This window comes from Myotis myotis, unplaced genomic scaffold (genome assembly GCF_014108235.1).
Source record: "Myotis myotis isolate mMyoMyo1 unplaced genomic scaffold, mMyoMyo1.p scaffold_m19_p_12, whole genome shotgun sequence".
NCBI lineage: Eukaryota > Metazoa > Chordata > Mammalia > Chiroptera > Vespertilionidae > Myotis > Myotis myotis.
This window is the reverse complement of record NW_023416316.1, coordinates 42,263,004-42,282,751: the sequence shown is the minus strand read 5'-3', so window position 1 is coordinate 42,282,751 and position 19,748 is coordinate 42,263,004. Positions and strand designations below refer to the sequence as shown.

General features: G+C 42.3%; 1 protein-coding gene across 5 annotated transcripts in view; it reads left to right on the top strand.

Moving 5' to 3' along the window:
* Nucleotides 1–19,748, top strand: part of FAM189A2 (family with sequence similarity 189 member A2) — a 55,112-nt gene that overhangs the window by 18,018 nt on the left and 17,346 nt on the right. For all 5 annotated transcript variants that reach the window (XM_036330892.1, XM_036330891.1, XM_036330893.1 and 2 more), the window contains exons 3-4: nucleotides 11,426–11,536; nucleotides 18,266–18,394. In XM_036330892.1, coding sequence (XP_036186785.1) covers nucleotides 11,426–11,536; nucleotides 18,266–18,394 — 240 coding nt within the window. The remainder of the gene's footprint in view (nucleotides 1–11,425; nucleotides 11,537–18,265; nucleotides 18,395–19,748) is intronic.

The window sequence follows — 19,748 nt, the reverse complement described above, 5'->3', positions numbered from 1 at the left end:
TGCATGCATTTATGCATGTGTAGTGTGTGCATGCATGCAGAGTATTCTAGGTTGTATATTTTCCGTCAAGAGCAAATATTTTCCATTCTTAAAAGAATGTTTTCATTTCTTCTAGATATTATCCCTTTTTATTCTAATAAAATGGTTAGAAATCACAGACTCAGCATAAGAAAAGACCTCGGCCTGGCCTGTGGGGATCAGGCCAAAACCGGCAGTCCAATATCCCCCGAGGGGTCCCGGAGTGTGAGAGGGCACTCTACAAAGTTGCTGTCGCTGAACAGCTCCTGTGTTGAGCGTCTGCCCCCTGGTGGTCAGTGTGCATCATACCTACCTGCCGGTCAGCCAGTTGCTTAGGCTTTTATATATAGAGACTAGTAGCCTGGTGAACAAAATTTGTGCATCGTGGGGGGTGTCCCTCAGCCCGGCCTGCACCCTCTCCAATCTGGGGCCCCTCAGGGGATGTCCACAGGGATCAGGCCTAGACCGGCAGTCTGACATCCCTCTCACAATCTGGGACCACTGGTTCCTAACCACTCGCCTGCCTGCCTGCCTGCCTGCCTGATTACCCCTAACTGCTTCTGCCTGCCAGCCTGATGGCCCCCTAACTGCTCCCCTGCTGGCCCGATCGCCCCCAACTCCCCTCCCCTGCTGCAACCACCTCCTATGCCTGGACCCACCTCCTCCGTGCCGCGCAGAGCCGCAGGACCCCCAGGCCTCACCCTGCAGAGCGGCCACTGGGCCCCACCTCCGCTGTGAGTGTCATCTTGCAGTGGCCATTTTCTGACGATGTTGTGTGCGAGGGCCACCTAGGCTTTTATTAGTATAGATGTGAATGCACCCATCTTTCAGGACTGTAGTGAGGAGCAAAAGATGTAAATGCACATGAAACTGTAAATGTAAAATGGGACCTAAGGCTTGGCAAGCACATTATGCTGTATTTTTCATCATCCACTGAGAAAATCCCCAAGAGGGCAGATCTGTCAATTTGATGTGTCATTGACTAACCCATGGCAACAAAAAATGCGCTCAGGCATTGTGAAGGCACCCTGAACTTGGTTTAGGCTTACCTGTGACCACAGTGGGTTTAGCCCATTGGTAGTAGAGCTTTCATTTCTGTCCTTTGATAACTTGCTCCCAGTAGCTATGCATTAGGTAAGAACCTGGCACCCTCAGAAATAGGAAGTACTTGTGTGTTCATCTCTGGGCAGAATTAAGGCCTAAGCAGTACCTTGTTTACAAACTTACCTAAGCCATTTGGGTATGCTCTCAGCAGGTTTCATTTGGTAGCAACAGGTAATTGCTGAAGCTTTGAAATAACCTTCCTGCCAAGTAGATGTTTACAATAAAAATGAATCTCAAGCCAAATTCTGCTACATATGCAAACTCTACATATGTAGCCAAAAAACAAAAAATTTTCATGCACTCTGATTAGCACACTTAAAGGATAGAGAGCTGGGATTTTTATCGAGCTTACAGAACACAGCACGAACAATTTTTTACTTCTAGTTTTTTTGTTGTTACATTCATTTGTCTTGAATATCATGGCTGATAACCTGAAATTCCGCCGATCAAGCACAGCTAAGTTTATTGGACCTGCGGCTATAAGAGAGAGCACTTCCTTGCCAGTAGTTCTGAGAAATGGTGAGTCAAAGAGAGCCTCAGGCAAGTCCTTCAAAATAGGGAAACTTATTGGGTTTGGGCAGAGCATCTAAGATAAGAGCTTTGGATTGGTGGGCGAATGGAAGGGAGGGCATAGAAGCAAGATTTGGTGAGTAAGCTGTTAGATTTAATAAACTATTTTGCTGGTCCACAGTCTTACCTTTGTGGAGCAAGTATTTCCTGGAGCAAGTAGCTAAGTTCTCTTTGCTTGTTCTCAGTATTGTTTAATAAAGGGTCAGAAATATATGGCCGGTCCCAGAATTGATTAATGCAGGGACAGGAAATTGTGTTGATTTTAGCTCTCACCACCAACTTCACAGAGAACACGTATTAAGCATCCATTGTGCTGATTAAACAAACTAAATTTCATGAATTAGACAACTCATTTCCATAGTCACTATGCCAACTTAGCAAAGTCACCTGGATGTTGTTGGGAGATCGAGATAAAGGAGGCAGCTTCTGGTCACAGCCTTTCTCATAAATGCTAGCTGACTGTCCTGGCACAGGAGTTCTTCATTGTCCTGAGGGTGTAGCTTGGACCAACCTCTATGTACATGATATCACAGCATCTGTGTTGAAGTATTTCAAAGTGCATTACAGATACACTCTGGTAGTATGTGAATATCTGGTCGCTGAAGGGCCCTGCAGACTGTAGTGATCAAGTTCTGAATAACACTATGAGAAAACTGCATGAATCATGAATGAATGATTTGGAGCAAGAAGGGAAACTGTTTTCAATGGGGGGAACATTTTAAAATAGATGCATTGTCATGTGAAAAGTTGCAGGATAATATGTATGGTACGTGTGTGTGTGTGTGTGTGTGTGTGTGTGTGTGTGTGTGTGTGTATGTGTGTGAAAAACCCGGGGGATTACACATACATTTTTTAGTTACACAGGAAATTTCTGAAAAGATGTACGTACAGGAAACTGTTTCTAGTGGGCACCACTGTTGAGTGCAGTGGGAATGGGAAGGAGGGAGACTTTGCCTTTCTGCTTTATACCTGCAGAGCACACGTGTTGTCTAAAGAGGAGGCTGTTTTAGTTTCTTGCTTTAGTTGGGTTTAGCCATTGGTGTCTGCAATGTCTGAGCTCTCTTCTTGGGGTTGATCTATCTGCCTTTGTGTGAGTCTGGGTGAGGGGCAGGGCCCCACCTCCAGCTGTGGATGCTTCTGCGGCCAGGTGCTTACACTTCTAAATGCCAGCGGTCAGGGTGTCCGTGACCTCCAACCACTGAACATCCTGTCCAGGACTCTGAAGCTGGACCCACTGATGGACAGTAGTCAGGCAGCTGAGAATTCATTAGGGACAAGAGGCAACTGGTGCCTGAGGCTGGCCACCAGGGACCTTGGGAGAGGTCCCAGCACCCAGCTTCCCTTGGCTCCTTCCTGGGCTTCTGAGCCTGGTTCCTGAGGATTCTGTGAGCTACCTAATAGCCTTGCAAGAAATTCCTTTTCTGCTTACATAGCACAACTTGGTTTCTGTTGTTCACAATATAATCAAGAAGTTTGACTGCTGTAGGACTGTGATTTTTTCCCTCTGTGAGTTACTTTTATAACAGGTTAAAAAAAATGACTTCATTTTCCTATCCCATAACTCTTATGAAAAAAAAAATCATTAACAAATAAATATCTGTGAACAGATTCAGGATAAGGCAGACTGGATAATAAACCACCCCTGATGTTCACACTCCCTGTGTGTGCCTCACTCTAAAAGGGTGAAATTGGCACTGGAGATAACTGAACTCTTAAGATATGGGCATTGAATCTCATTCTAATCATTCAAATAAGCCCAATGATAAATATTTATTTTTTTGCTCATCATGGGCAGTAAACTATACACATTTTACTGAAGGAATACTTTGATAGAAGCACTTATTTAAGTTACATTGTGCATCACAACTATAAAAATGGTTTCAACAGTTCCATTTAACCACCATTACCCCTATATTCTTAAGGAGGCATTCTCTCCTAAAAATAAGACATTCTTTTATGTCACCATAATAACATTATGACAGCTAAGAAAATGATCAGTAATTTCCTAGTGTCATTTAATATTCAGCTCTTATTTAAATTTCCTGTCACTCCAAAATGTTGTATAACTTTTTCTTAATCAAAAAGCTTTTTAACTGAAGTATGATTTGTGTGCATTTCTGTATGCATACCTGTACAGATTGATGTATCATCAAAAAGTGAATACACCTGTGTAACCTAGTTCCATTAAAACAAACAAAAAAAAAACCCACCTAGGATCCAGTCAAGGTTCAGTCATTTCCATTGATTATTGTGTCTTTAGTCTTTTGTGTTCTAAAATACTCTTCCTGCCTCTTTTTTATGAAGAGGTAAGTCAAATCGGTTTATTTCTTCTTCTCCTCTCTCCTTTCCTTTTCCTCCTCTTCTCTTTCTCCTCTTCCTCCTCATATCTTTCCTTCTTTTCTTCCATTTTCTCCTCTTCCTTCTTCTTTTGATATGGTAAATTTCAAATGCACTCCTAATCAGAGAGAAACACAATAAACACCTTGTAGCCATTGTTCAGCTATTATAATCATTAACATAATCATCAGATTTGTCTCATCTACACCCCTAACCATTTCTCTTTTCCCTTGCCATTGGGTTGTTTTGAATTAAAACCCAGCCTTCACAACACTCCATCCTTAAATATTTTAATATATATGCATAAAAGACATGTCAGGGTGCTCAGTAAGGGCTGTTGACTAAAACATGAACATGTGACCTGCCCATGTAATTCCCCCAGCATGGTGGTTAGGACCTGAGAGGGAGTGTCTCAGAAGAGTGTTCCAGGAGGCCCCGGTGGCCCAGGAGACCCAGGTCGCCCAAGTGGCCCAGGCTGCTTACAGCCTGGCTTTGTGTGTCCCAGAATGTCACTTGCACCACTTTCTGTAGATCAAACAAGTTCCTAAGGCCAGCTTAGAATCAAGGGGGAAGGGAAGCAGAAATTGGACTTCATCTCTTTTCCTTTCTTTTTTGTTTAATATTATGTATAATTTTTAAAATTTTTGATAAAATATACATAAAATAAAAATGACCATTTTTACCATTTGAGTGTATAGTTCAATGGCATTACGTGTATTCACAATGCTGTACAACTATCACCACTATCCATTTTTATATTATCTCCAATAAAATCTCTGTACCCATTCAGCAACTGACCACCATTCTACTGTCTGTCTCTATAAATTTGACCTCATCCTATATAATAAAAGCCTAATATGCTAAGCGTCCGGTCGTCTGTTCAACCAATCAAAGCATAATATGCCAATGATATGCTAAGGCCGCTCAACCGCTAGCTAGGACATGCACTGACCACCAGGGGGCAGACAGTCGACTGGTCGACCAGTTGCTATGACATGCACTGACCGCCAGGGGCAGACGCTCTGACCGGTAGGTTAGCTTGCTGCTGGTGTCCGACCAATCGGGACTGAGTGAGATGGGCTGGACACGCCCTGAAACCCTCCCACAGTCCCTCCCTGGCTGGTCAACCTTCCACATCCCTCCCCAGCCCTGATCGTGCATTGGTGGGTCCTTTGGCCTGGCCTGCGCCCTCTTGCAATCTGGGCTGAGGGACCCCCCCAGCCCCCGAGTGCGCGAATTTCATGCACCGGGCCTCTAGTATAAGTATAATCTTCCTTTAGTGTCTGGCTTATTTCATTTAGCATACTGTTCCCAAGGTTCATTCCTGTTGTAGTATGTGCCAGTGCTTCCTTTGTAAGGCTGGAGAATATGCCATTGTATGTATTGGACTTCACATACAATGTGAACAGCTTGTGAGTACAGAGAGGGAAGGACTTCATGGCAGACATCCTCAGAGACTTGACTCTGGGTAGCAGATTGTTCTCGAGAGCAGTGATCTCCATTGTTGGGGAATCATAAGGTCTGACTCTAACCTGCCGAGTCTTGAGAAGCTAACTGCAACAGAAAAGAGGCTGGGAGCAAGAACAGAGCACAAATTAGAGAAGTACAAAGAAAAGGGGGAAAAAAGAATAATGGAGTAAAGAGAGTAGAGTATCAAGAATCATAGATCAGCAGTTATGTTTAAACCTAATTTTCTGTTTTCTTTCTTATCTCCAAATCCAACTCTACTTCTGCCAGCGCATTCCTGGCCCTTTCACCTGATTTGTATGCAGATCTGATGTGTCATGTCATCCTTTGATGGTTTCTTTTGAGAGTCTCATTCAGATGTTAGTCTCCTGGTCGCAGTCTCATTCCTGACAAGAACATGTTAATTTAGGGATGGCAGAGCTAAGCTGCATTGGGGAATTATAGAGCCAGACACATGCTAAGGACCTCCCCTTTTTTTCTTACGCTCCAATTGCTTAGCTCATGAGAAAAGTCACTTTTCTTAAGAAATGAGGGGCGATGAGCCGAAAGGGAGCCCTGGGAGATGGGGGAGGTGCAAGAGATCGGGGCAAAGAGTCCTGGGAGGACAGAATTCCCATAGGAGATGGGAAAGTACCTGAGACCTATACATTTTCACCAGAATTAGTGACTCATCTCGAAACTGTTCTCCAACTGATGATCATTTGTGTCTTACTTTGGTGGAGAGGGGAAGAAGCCTTCTGCTCCCATTGAAAAAGCAATTGGAAATAAATATTACTATATTTTAAACACTTTAATTTCAGGGCAGGCACAACCTGAGCACATCTGACACTTAGCATCTTTGAGAGGAAAGAGAGACAGCTGGTTCTGTCCGCAGCAGTGGGCCTGTGTTTGGCTTGCTGGCAAGGAGGAGCAGTCTGAATATTAGTGATATGCCTGCCAGGTTTCTGGGAGACGTTTCAGGGGTGTCACGGGAGTAAGTTCTCTTGGGATCTGAGGATTAAAGCCACACAGACAAACCAAGTCAGTGCCTGTGTGAGCTCCCCAAACAGGTTCCAAGCAGCCAGAGTCTGGGCTTTTGAGTGACTGTGATTTATTATGTGTTGTCGGTTTCCATGGTGCTGGGGGGTCAATCAGAAACATTCATTTTGCTGAACTACTTCAGAAAAGTTTGAGTTTGGTGTCCTGTCCTCATCCCCCCCTCCCCGCCCCCAGTGTCATTGTGTTGTGCTCAGATACCTTTGCTGAGGGCTCTACATCTTTGTATTAAAATACTTCCCCAAACCGAATTAAAATTTTAAATGTTAAGAGTCAAATGAGCCGTTATATGAACTGTCATGGGCCCTATGGAATCTGTCTTATCAGTGACTAATCGCTGGTTTGGAGCTTGGACTCTGTGTCTCCAAGAACATAGATGTGAAAATGCCAGCCAGGTCACATGGCATTCTTGCTTTCAAGGGAAAATGTAACCTGAATTCTAAGGACGGGCTGCGTTGTACCCCCTCCCCCCTCCCCTGCCGCAACCCTTCCCTCTTCCTTCCTCAGGAAGTGGTGAGTTCCCACCAGAGCAAAGGTGGCGACCATTTTCATGCAAGCAGTGGTAGTGGATTCGGTGCTTGCCTTTCAGGGCCTGTCTGTGTATGTTCCAGAATATTAGTAAGAACGCATGGTACCCCCATGTAGTACTTACCATAAAGTATCCATTTTTCTGTCATTTTGTTCACTGAGTGATTGCTGGATTCATTCATTCATTCATTCATTCATTCAGTATTATTTTAGGGTCCTTGGTTCAAACTTCGTGCCCACTGGAGAAAGTGTATATTGTTTTACATTTGTTTTGAGCAGTATGAGAGACTGCATGTGGGGGTGGGGTGGGGGTGGCGCAGAAGGCATAGTGATTAAATGAGTACCAGTGATATTACAAAAATGAATGACATTGTGAAAGAAAATAATTCTGAGGCAGTATTTCTTTAATTTTTATTGAATTTATTGGGGTGACACTGGCTAACAAAATTATACAAGTTTCATGTGCACAGTTTACAACACATCACCTGTACATTGTATTGTGCTTTCACCACCCCACATCAAGTCTCAGTCCATCACCATTTTTTCATCCCTACCCTCCTCCACTTCCCTCCACCCCTGCCCCCTCCCGCAATCACCATACTGTTGTCCGGATAGCTCAGTTGGTTAGAGCATCATCCTGATATGCCAAGGTTTCAGGTTGGATCTCAGGGCACATTCAAGAAGCAAACAATGAAAACATGAATAAGTGGGACAAATCTCTCTCTCTCTCTCTCTCTCTCTCTCTCTCTCTCTCTCTCTCTCTCTCTCCCTCCCTCCCTCCCCTCCCTCCCTCTCCCTCCCTCCCCCTCTCCTTTCCTTCCCTGTTCTCTGTCTCTGTCTCTCTATCTCTATCTCTATCTCTCCCCTCTCCAATCAATTAAAAAGATGTGTCAAGAATAAAAAAAAGTATTAGAGTTTTTAAAATTCAAAGTCTTTGAGTTTTTCTTCATGAGGAATTTGATGAGCTTTTGATATTTAAATAGAAACACACACACAAATTCACTAATCCCATTCATCTCCCAAAGGCCCCACCTCCTAATACCATCATCATCTTGGGGGTTAGGATTTCATCATATGAATTTGGGGGGATACAAACATTCAGGCCATAGGACAGAGTTTTATTCCATTTATGAATATACTATAATCTGTTCATCCATTCTATTCTTGGATCTTTGCATTGTTTCCAAATTTGGGTTAGTATGAATCAGTCCACTGCTGCAAACATTCTTGTGCGTCTTCTTGTGGACATATACAGTGATTTGTCTTGAGTATAGAGTGGTGTGTGTTTAACTTCATTAGAAACTGCCAATAGTTTTCCACAGTGGTTGTATCATTTTCTAGTTGCTTCTTAGGCTCTTGAACAGTCCTATTTTTAGGCTCACTTTCTTTTCCAGAAGTATATGCAGCTGTAAGAACATTTGGAGATTCTGAGGAGTAAATCCTGTTAAGTTCTGGCTTTTCTCATTGATATTGTATGATTCACTTTTCTCAGGACTGTTGAGTCAGTTCGCACTTGCCCGTGGCTTTCTAGTTTCTAAAATGTTGTTGCTGTTTTCCCATTTGCTCTGTTTTTATGGATTTCTGCATTTAAAATTTTCCCTTTACTGCCATTTTAATGTGCTTTCAGGAATTAGAAGGACTAAATGCTTATGTTCAATGCATCATTTGAAAGCTATTTATTTTTTAACTACTCTATCTTCATGGGATTACTGGAATAATTTATTAATTTAAATATGCATAGTTGAGTTTCAGTTGCATCTTGGACTTGGAGCACTAGGGGAATAAGCAAAATAAAAGTGCTGGGCAGTGGGAAAGGTCAACCTATTTAGAGAATGAAATCTTGTCTCATAAAAGACATTGAATAATACCAAGCAGTTACAGGCATAATTACTTAAGGCTGTTATGTGATGGGGATTATGAGGGACTTTTAGCAGGTAGGAATAGGCAAATTGAAAATGTTGTTTCTTCTTGATAGCCTCAGGCTCCACAAATATTCTTTTTTCGCCCACAAATATTCTTTTATTGGGTCATTTAATTGAAATCTGGAATGAACAGAAGGCACAATTGCAAAAGGTCAGATTTGAGATGAATTCCAAATACTGACTTGAAGAACATAATACCTTTTGCATCAAGCTGCCTGATATATAAGTATCATAAAATACTCAAGGTTCAAGTTATTGCTGGAAGTGTTCCACTGTCAGTTTGTTCTCCTGTTGTTGGATATTTGAGTTCTTTTTATTTTTTGGTCTAATATGAATAAAGCTGCTGTAAGTCCTTTTGTGGGCAGTTGCATATTTTTCTCTGGGTCTATTTCTGGGAGTGGAATTGCAGGTCATATGGTAGGTATATATATTCAGAATTTTTAAAAATTAAAACTATATTTTAGAATAATTTTAGATTTACAGAAATTTTGTAAAGATAGTACAGAGAGGTCCTATAACCTCATACCCAGTTTCCCCTATTATTTTTTAAATCTTTACTGTTGAGAGTATTACAGATGTTCCCCCCTTTTTCAGTTTTCCCTATTATTGACACAATTAATGAACTAAAGGTACATTAGTCACAATTAATGAACCAATATTGGTATGTCATTGTCAACTAAAATGTTTACTCTCCAGGTGTCCTTAGCTTATACCTAATGTCCTTTCTCTGTCCAGGATCCCACCCAGGATGCCTTGTTACATTTCGTTGTCATGTCTGCAACCGTTTCTTAGACTTTCCTTGATTTTGATGTTCTCTGCTGTTTTGAGGAGTCCTTGTCAGGCACTTTGTAGAACGTGCCTCAGTTGAGATTGTCTGCTGTTTTTCTCGTGAACAGACTGAGGATATTATGAATGCTGGGCAGGAAGACTATAGAGGTAGAATGCCATTTTCATCATATCAGATGAAGGGTGCATACCATCAACAGGACGTATTAGTGATGTTAACCCTGGTCACTGGGTTGATATTGTGTTTGTCGCGTTTCTCCCCTTGAAAGTTACTTCCCCTTGATCCTTTTCAGCCCACGTTTATGGTATAGGGAGTTGAGGGTGGAGTATACCCATAAATTATTTGGAATTCCTCTGCATGGGAGATTTATATTTAATTCTTAAGCAATTGAAAAACAGTTTTCTAAAGCGGTGGTACATTTTATACCCGGACAGGCGATGTCTGAGTATCCACGTGCTCCTCATTCTCACCAATACTTACTGTTGTCCATCTTTTTTATTTTAACCATTCTTGTTGGTGTAAAGTAGTTCTCATTATAGTTTTAATTTGCACTCATGATCATTAATGATGTGGACACCTTTTCATGCTCTTATTGGTCAGTCCTGTATCTTCTTATGTCAAATACATGCTCCAGTCTTTTGCCCAGTTTTGTTTGTTTGTTTGTTTGTTTTAGCTAATGGTAAAGTGCCTGGGGCAGGGAGGGGGGAAGGGGAAAGGGAAGGCACGGCCAGGCATGCTGCCGGGAGGGAGAGCACCTGCCCAATTTTCCCTTTGGGTTGTCTGCTTTCTATTTTGAGCTGAGGATAATCTGTATATTCTGGAAAAGGTTCTTTGTTCAACATATGCATGATATATTTTCTCCCAGTCTGGGGCTTGCGTGTTGACTCTTTAAATTGAGTCATTTGATGAGCTGGACCTACGATTTTAATGATAAAGTTTGGGGTCTAGCGTTGGGAGATGGACTCTCACCCATTTTACATCTGCTGCTGCTAAGCCTTAGTTAGGAAGATTAGTGGTGTGCTTTCTTTTCAAAGCATCTGATGTTGCGGTAGATACAGCAGTGGTTACTGGCGCAGTGGTTACTGGTGCCGCTCTGTCTGACCACTGATTGGGTGAAGGGTTTGAGGGGCAACCGAGGGAAATTCCAATCTTATCAGGAGAGGCGCAGCCTGTGTCACACACAACTGCAAAAGGCCTCATCTTTATTGTCACTTGTATACTACAATTTCTGGCTAGTAATGGCTCTGAGCTTCTTGATTTCCCTGGGTTCCATTTATATTCTAGAATGCTCCATTTGTCTACTTATCATTGATTCTGCAAACCTCAGGAAAAATAACAACGGCTCAAGGGGAAAATCACTATTGCTTATTGCACTGTACAGATAAAAGATAGGGGCAGAACTCCCTTAACTGAAAAGAGGGGGGCGGGGGGATAGGGACATGGAATTGTTGAGAACATTTGAAAGGCACTGGCATTCCTGAGCACATTTTAAACATTCTAAAAAGTGGGGGGAAGTTTTTGAAACTAAAGCCATGGTTCTGACTTTAAAGAAAATGCTTCCTCTAGGAAGAGAATGTGAGTTTGTTTTCTTCAGATAAAATCCTCTCTGAACTTAGCTGTCATCTTTTTCTAACTACCTATTTTCTTGTCATTTCAGGTCAACCTCTTCGTGCTGCTCTCTGTGGTGTGTGTCCTCTTAAATCTCGCCGGGTTTATCCTGGGCTGCCAAGGGGCCCAGTTCGTGTCCAGCGTGCCCAGGTGTGATTTGGTAAGCAGTCCCGAAATGCCACTGTGCACTGGGCTGACCCGCCTGTCTGGCTCACATTGGGTGCCAGTGTGTAGCTGGCAACATGGATGCACCAGGCAGCCTCTTAAAGTGAAACCCGAGGTTGGTAAAAGGAAGCTGTCTGCTAATTATTTTACTCAGGTTGTCAGTTATTTTGTTCTAGGCAAGGGCCAGCCAGCAGAACCCCAAACCCCAGTAATACAGTGCATCGTTAGTTAACTGGTAGATTAGGTATCTCCTGTCAGTATCTATCTGCACTCATCTAAAGAGGAAAAATGGGTATTATCAGAATACAAGTCAGCAGGCCTTTACGTATCCACAACCTTTGGAGGCCAGGTGCGTTTCAGATTTCAGAGTTTTCCCAGTTTTTAGAAGATACATGTGACATATAGACTATTTATTCTGTAGTGCCCCAGTGGAATCTGGGACAGCGGCTGTAATATAAACTTTTAAGGTTTCAGAATTGAGTATAAGAGGTTGTGGACCTGTACCATCTCTGAAGTTTTTTATAACTTTTAATTGTGGTAAAATACACATAACATAAAATTTACCATCCTAACCACTCAGTAGTGTTATGTACATTTACACTGTTGTTCCACTGATCTCCAGGCCTCTTTCCATCTTGCAAGACTGAAGCACTTTTCCCATGAAACGGTAACTCCCCGTTCCTCTTGCCCCCCACTCCCAGCCCCAGGCAGTCACCATCCTACTTTCTATGAATTTAACTACTTCAGGTACCTCATAGGCGTGGAATCATACAGTATTTTTTGATTGGCTTATTTCACTTAACACAGTAATCTTAAAGTTTATCCATATTGTACTTACTGTGTGTCAGAATTTTCTTTCCTTTTAAGTGTGAATAATATTCCACTCTATGTGTATAACACGTTTTGGTTATCCACTCATTCATCGATGGATGACTTGGTTGCTTCCTCCTTTTGGTTATCGTGAATAATGTTGCTATGGAAAAAGGATGACAAATATCTGTATGAAACCCTGCCTTCCATTCTTCGGGGTATATACCCACAAGTGAAATTGCTCGTCATCTCTGAACTTTTCAAAAGGACTTTGTAGTAACAAATGTCTCCCTGTGACATGAAGCAAAGCAAATACAAGGACTTTTTTAGAAGTTGTATTAAATCTCATCTATTTGGAACTTGGTTACCAGGCAGTCTCACCCTCTCAGGCTTTTGAAACCAGCCAGATACAACCACATCCTCCAAAGGCTGTGCTTAGTCCCTCGCAGGGAAACTCACGACCTTCCTAAACAGGAAAGCTCCTTGGGAACTCCTGCAAGCCTGCTGCTCCCACTGAACAGCCCTTTGGATTTTTGTCATGTAATCACTCAATAACCTTAAGTTTTGGGGTCGCAGGCTCACAGCCTTTTCTGATTTTGACGGCCCTCTGCGAGTCACCCCATCCTTCCTGCTCACTGCAGCTGCCCAGTCCCTATAGTTGAGCTGAGCCTGCAGGTCATTACCCAGGCTCCTGCCCTACTTCCTGTTTCTAGCTATGCTGCCTCTCCCCCTCAAATTCCCTACCCCTTACTTCCCCGTTCATCCAAGTGTCATCAGTCTTCTAAAGCCTCATTCGAAGATTTTCTCCTTCAGGAAATAGTCCATGGTCCCCCCACAAGATCATCTTCCAGAATGTCCTAGCTGTACACGCCTATGCATGTATTCTTTTCTTTTTGGGGATAAAGATATTCATACACGTGTCTTCTCTCTTTTTCCAGTAGGAATGTCTATGGTTTTCTATTTCCTTGGGAGTTTTCAGCAGCCTCCTAAACATTCCTTTAGATAGAGAGAGTTCCCAGAAAAAAAATTTGAACAAAGCTTAATTTTTCTCATTACCGATCACACAGCAAATTAGAAGGGGCAAATAGAGTAGATACAAGCTGGAAGTGAAAAGTCACAATATATGGAAAGACAGTTGGGTAAGATTGTAGCATCTGTTCCATGCCAGGCCCCATGCTAGAGGCTGCAGAGAGAAGAAAGAAAAGTCGGACATCGCTTCTGACCTGTAGTTAAAGCAAGAGCAAGAGGAGTAGGATTCGCATGCAAATGCTTGGTCCGTGTTCACTGAGGGAATGAATAGACGCCCAACTGCAGAGCAGGGTAGATGTTCAGCCATCAGTGAGACACCGTTCTAGGGGATGCAAAAGAAGGGCTTGCACCCATGGGAAGATGGGGAGGGCCACCCGAATATAGACATTTGAGATGGACCTTGAACAATGAACCAGTAGAGGGAGTGGGTAGAAACCAGGTTGGGAGGACGGTGGTGAGAAGTCAGCCTCGTGGCTCCATCACTGGTAGCTCTGGAGAAAACAGAAGCCAGATTGTAGGGGTTAAGAGTACAGATGGTTGACTTTTCTGAGAAGTTTTGTGGTTCTCGACCCTGGCCCAGTAGAATAACCTGGGGGAACTTTAAAAAATATACCCAAACTTGGCTCCCACATCCAGAGATTCTCAGTTGCCCTGGAGTGGGAGTCTGGGCATGAGTATTTCTTAAAGCTTTTCAGTGTATGCTTATTTTGAAGCATTTATCTCACCACAGAACCAACTCTGTGATTGTTTCTGATGATATAATTATAAAAAGTTGAACAAGCCATAAAAGTATAAGACAGAATGTAAAAAAAATTATTTGAAATCTTACTATTTGGGGATAGAACAGCGAACTACTTGATAACTTTATTTTGCTGTCATTCTATGCGTGAAACACATAATTTTCCATCAGTGGAGCCTTATAATTGTTTTTCACTAGTGAGGCTATTTGACAGATGGAGGCTTTGCGGGGAGGGAGGTGCTCTCCTTCCTCCTTCCCTCTCCACCCACACCCGCCACCCCAAGTCCATGGCAACAAGCCAGGAAGTTCCCTTTCATGTTCTCATGCTCATTACATACATGTGTATAGGGTGGGGTTATTCAAAATGTACTTTTCTTTTTTTTTAATATATTTTATTGATTTCTTACAGAGAGGAAGGGAGAGGGATAGAGTTAGAAACATCGATGAGAGAGAAACATCGATCAGCTGACTTCTGCACACTCCCTACTGGGGATGTGCCCACAACCAAAGTACATGCCCTTGACCGGAATCGAACCTGGGACCCTTCAGTCCACAGGCTGACGCTCTATCCATTGAGCCAAACCAGTTAGGGCTCAAAATGTACTTTTCAAAAATGGGATATATTGTATCTACCCGCCTGCATATTTGTTTTTCTCTCACTTAAAGATATAAGAGATGGAGAGAGGAGTAGGTTAGTTCACTGTTTTCTTGTCTGTGGTGGTCTGGCTTCGGCCACTAGGAACAGTGCTGCCTGTCCCTGTGGGCTTTTCCTGAGTGGGGCAGGTTCCCAGGACAGCGGTTGTTCTGCTTGTCTTATATTTTGTTACACATATGACCATTTGATGACTTTATTCACTATTTTTTTTAAATTGAGGTACAATTTACAGACAGTGAAATGCACAGATCTTATGTGTGCAGTTCATTGGGTTTTGATCAGTGCATACATACTCATCTTAACAAACACGCTCGTGTATACACCCCGTCAGGATCCAGAACATTTATTTTAGTGCCCCAGGAAGTCCTGTGGTCTCCTCAGGCAGCCTCTACTCTCTCTTAGGCAACCATTGCTCCAGTGTCTTCCAGAGATTAGTTTTGCCTGTTCTTGAACTTACTATAAGTGGAGTCATACAATATATGCCTTTTTGTGTCTGACTTATTTTGCTCAGTATGAAAAATTTTGAGATTTATCCTTTATTTTTCCAGAGCAGTATGTCACTGTATAAAAACACTACAACTTATTTTATCCACTCTCCCGTTGATGGACATTTGGGTTGTTTCCAGTTGGGAGCATTATGAACAAAGCTATTATAAATATTTTTTTCTAGTTATTTTTTTGTGTGGACCTGGTTTCATTTCTCTTGAGTAAAAAAAAAAAAAATATATATATATATATATATATATACAAACAGAGGTAGAACTGCTGGGTTATGAAATAAATGTATGTCTAACTTCATAAAAAACTTCCTAAATAATATTTTGAATTTAAAATATATAGCAGTTCCTGTAATAAAGGGCTTCAGCTCCCATTTCTCCAGTGACCCTCCTCCAGCAACAAGTGTCTTTCATTTTTTTGCCAGTCTCCTGGGACTGAAGTAGATCTCCTCCTTACTTTCATTGGCTGTTCCTTAGTTGCTAAAGATGCATCGCCACTTTTTAGGCAGCTTCCCAGAAATTCTGATGTGCAGTGAGGGTTGAGAACCACAGTACTGGTTGATGGCGGGAGGAAGGAGTAGATCTAACAGCCAGTGTCAAGGCTGAAGGATGGATGTTGTTCACTGAGGGTTGGGGATACTTGACCAGGTTTGTGTGCAGGTAGGTTAAAGAGATTGAGGAGAAGTTAGAGTACGTTTTTAGAAACCTTGGGCAGACATGGGATTAGGAGGGGAGGTGAAGGATCAGGACCAGGGAGAACACAGAATACAAAATGCACAGTTGTCTGGAATCATTTTGCACAGAGTCATTGGGCTTCTTGTATCAGCTGGGCACAGTCATTGATATTTATTATTATTTGCAGAACGATTAAACTTTCAAATAGTCTTGTTTAAAGGGATTAACCTTCACACATCTGGAAAATTTTACCATCCACACTGGCTCACCCCAAAGGTTTCTGTATATTTGAATGTTGGGCGTTGTGTGAATAATGCAGCCGTGTGCGTAGCCCACACAGGCCTGGTTTCTCTCTTAACGGAATGCCTTATATCAAGAATGGACTTGTGGGAAGGGAGTACTTGATAAAATGACACCTCGTCTTACCTGAGGGAGGCAGAATCCTTCGATAAGATCTTGAGAATTACAGAAGTCCAGGAAATAGAAATTGCACTGTGTCATGTTGGAAAAAGTGAGCTCGGGTCCTGCTTGGGGAGGACAGGGCCTCGTGTACATGGGCAGAGTGGAGACGCGCACAGAATGTATCATCTCTGCTGGCTGCTTGTTGGTTACTACTAAACAGTGCTGCCTGCACTGAAACAGGAAGCTACCAGCTGGAGACTTTAAAGGAGGAAGACCATTGAGAGTAATATTTACCTGCAGAATTTAATTATGGGAGAGGGGCCAAGAGACAGCCAGCGATCCCCAAGAGGAAAGGAAAGTTCCAACCTACCTAGACCCAGACCCAGCCTAGAGAAATCCTGTCCGAAGAGCCACAGTGGTTTTTCCCTTCGAAGGCAATAATCCAGGATGCATCTTCAACAATGTGAGATGGAAGAAGAATTCAAATACAGACAGCTTAGTGCCTGTGTGGGGGGGGGTGGGGGTGGGGTGGGGGTTGGTTGGGGGGGTGTGGACTCAGGTGTGAGGGCATTGCTGAGATAATCTCTGTGGACAAACTAGGGAAGGAAAGAAACCAAATGGGAATGAATGGACAGATGATGGAGTCCATCAAGGTAACTTTGGTTGTAATCCATTGTATCACAGGCATTTACGTTAAAATCTGGGCATCAGTGTTTGATATAATAATGCATCCTTTCAATGTGGTTTAAGGACAAGGAATCTATGGAGTTCTGGAAGAGGCAAAACTAATCTGTGTAGAAAAAAAATCAAAACCTTGGTTGCCTTTAGAAGGGTGTGGGCAGGGATTGATGGGGAAAGGGGCGTACTCTCATGGTCATGTTCTCTATGTTGATAGGGTTTGGGTGACTCAGGTGTATGCATTGTTCAAAATTCCTTGAATGGTATGCTTAACATTTGTGTATGCAAATTTTGTGTGTACATAAATTTTCAAAAAAAGAAAAACTATAACCAAATAAAAAAAAAAATGCAATGTAATCCAGTAGTGGAATTTTTCCTTTAGCTTCCTAGTCAAATTTTTCCTACTTTTCAAAACTAGTGTGAAATTTATTACTATGGCTAGAGGGTAAAAATCTTAATTGAATAAGAAAATTTTGTTTTCTGATCATTGAAGTTATCACTTCAAATAAAATATTGAAGATGTGAACTAAGAGATCTCTTTAAGTACACATGGTTTAGGGATACTGTTCACCAGAATGTACCATCTGCTTGTTATAGGCACATGGTAGACTGAGCTTCCTTGCCCTCTTGGAGTTCGGTGGGGACAAATTAGGTAAAGGGTTGAGTGTCATTGCCAAGAGGAAGATTTATGCTAGGGTTACCAGATTTAGCAAATAAAAATACAGGACAGAACATTAATTACATTTGAATTTAAAATAAACAGCTAATAGCTTATGCTATAAACATGTTTCATGCAATATTTGGGACATACTTATACTAAAAAATGGTCTATTATTTTTTTCAAATTTAACTGGGTGTCTTGCATTTTATCTGACAACCTACTTTAAATGCCAATATGCAATTTATCTTGTGTTCTCCATTTCTCTGACACAGCAATGATTAATCCTGAGATGGTAGATACTCTACCAACCTGGGTCTCTAAGTTAATTTGATGAGCAGAGTCCCCTGATGACCTAAATGGACATGTAGCATATTCAAGAAATAACCTTGTTTGGTTAAGCCACTGGAAATTGGGGGCTGGTTGTTAGCACAGCACACCAGAGCCTGTCCTGACTGATACAGACTCTGCCTGACCCTAAACCCTGCCTTAATCTCATTCTGTAGGATTGGTGCTCCATGGTGTCGCCTGTGTATTTTTTGTTAATAATGAAATTATTATTCTGCCTTTTCCCCCTGAAGGTGGACTTAGGTGAAGGCAAGATTTGCTTCTGTTGTGAAGAATTTCAACCAGCCAAATGCACAGACAAAGAAAATGTCTTGAAACTCTTCCCGGTTCAGCCTTGTAGCGCGGTTCACCTTCTACTTAAGGTATTTTGAATGAATTTCATAGCCCAGCAATGAAAACACTATAGAGCCCCGAAAAAGCAAAGTTCCTTGTTACCTCCCTCAAATAGCTATGTTGCTGAAAGCTGTGTGAACAACCGCTCATCGGTGACTCAGAGACAGAATTGAACACAGAAAGAGTCACATATTATTGTGTGTCTCTTACATTGTGTATGGACAGCTTTCTTTGTGTTCAAGAATTATAAAATAGTAAAAAAAATGTAAAGGAGTGTGTGTGTGTGTGTGTGTATGTATGTATATATATATATGTATATACACACACACATATACATATGCATATACATATACACATATGATATAGCTTTTAGCAAGCCCTTTAAATTGCTTCCCATTTGCCATTGTTCTGATGCTCCTAGGTCGGTGTAAGTGAATCTTGTGGGCTGTTGAGTGCTATCGTTCTGGGACACACACTTAGGAGAGATACTGGCCGGAAGACACAGGAGAAATTCAAGCACTTTACCTCTCATTTCATAGGCAACAACTATAATAAGCAAAAGAGATGAAAACCAAATGATCCCAGTTGAAGACAAATACAAAATTAACCTTTATTAGGGAGTTGGATAAAAATGGTGTTCTGACTGAAGGTCCATAGCCCAGGGAGTGACAAGAGCAGTTGGTGAAGTGGGCGGTACTAGCTTTTGGATAGTCTGCCACTCATGGCTTTCTTTAGTTAGGTCTTTGTTTGGAGTTTATTTTGGGGGGAGGAGGAATCTCCCAGCAGTGGAAGAAGCTGCCAGTTCTCTGGATTATGCAGGATGTAAAAACGACTGCTTTCTTTGGCTTCTGGAGTTTTGGTAGCTGAATCACCCCCAAACTTCCTGAGCCAGGACTTAGCTTAGGGAAAACCCCACTAAGGAGCCAGGACTGTGGCAACAGAAACTTGGAATCGCCTCTGCTGCTATTCTGAGATGTGTGTTTAGAGGAGAGAAGCCCTGTTTACACTCGGGCGGCCTCCCCCCTCCCTTGTCCCAGTTGTGTGCCCTGGGCAGCTCTGCCATTAGCTCCTGAAATAGAATCAGTGGCCACAGATGCAGCAGCAAGCTGTCCTGGTGCAAGGCTGTGGGAGGGGGAGGCTGGGAATTAATGTCACGGGAAACTCCAACTTCAGAAGAGAAACTCACTGCTTTCCTGGAGGGAATGTTTCCATACGGTGTCCTGATGCTTGCAGAGAGAAATAGTGCGGCATATGGTCTTTCTGGGACAGGAAGCTTCTCAGATAAGTTTTTAAACTAAGAAGTACACACCATTGCGTGAATCATAATTACCAGCATTAAAAAAATCCTCACCTGAGGATATGTTTACTGATTTTAGAGAGAGA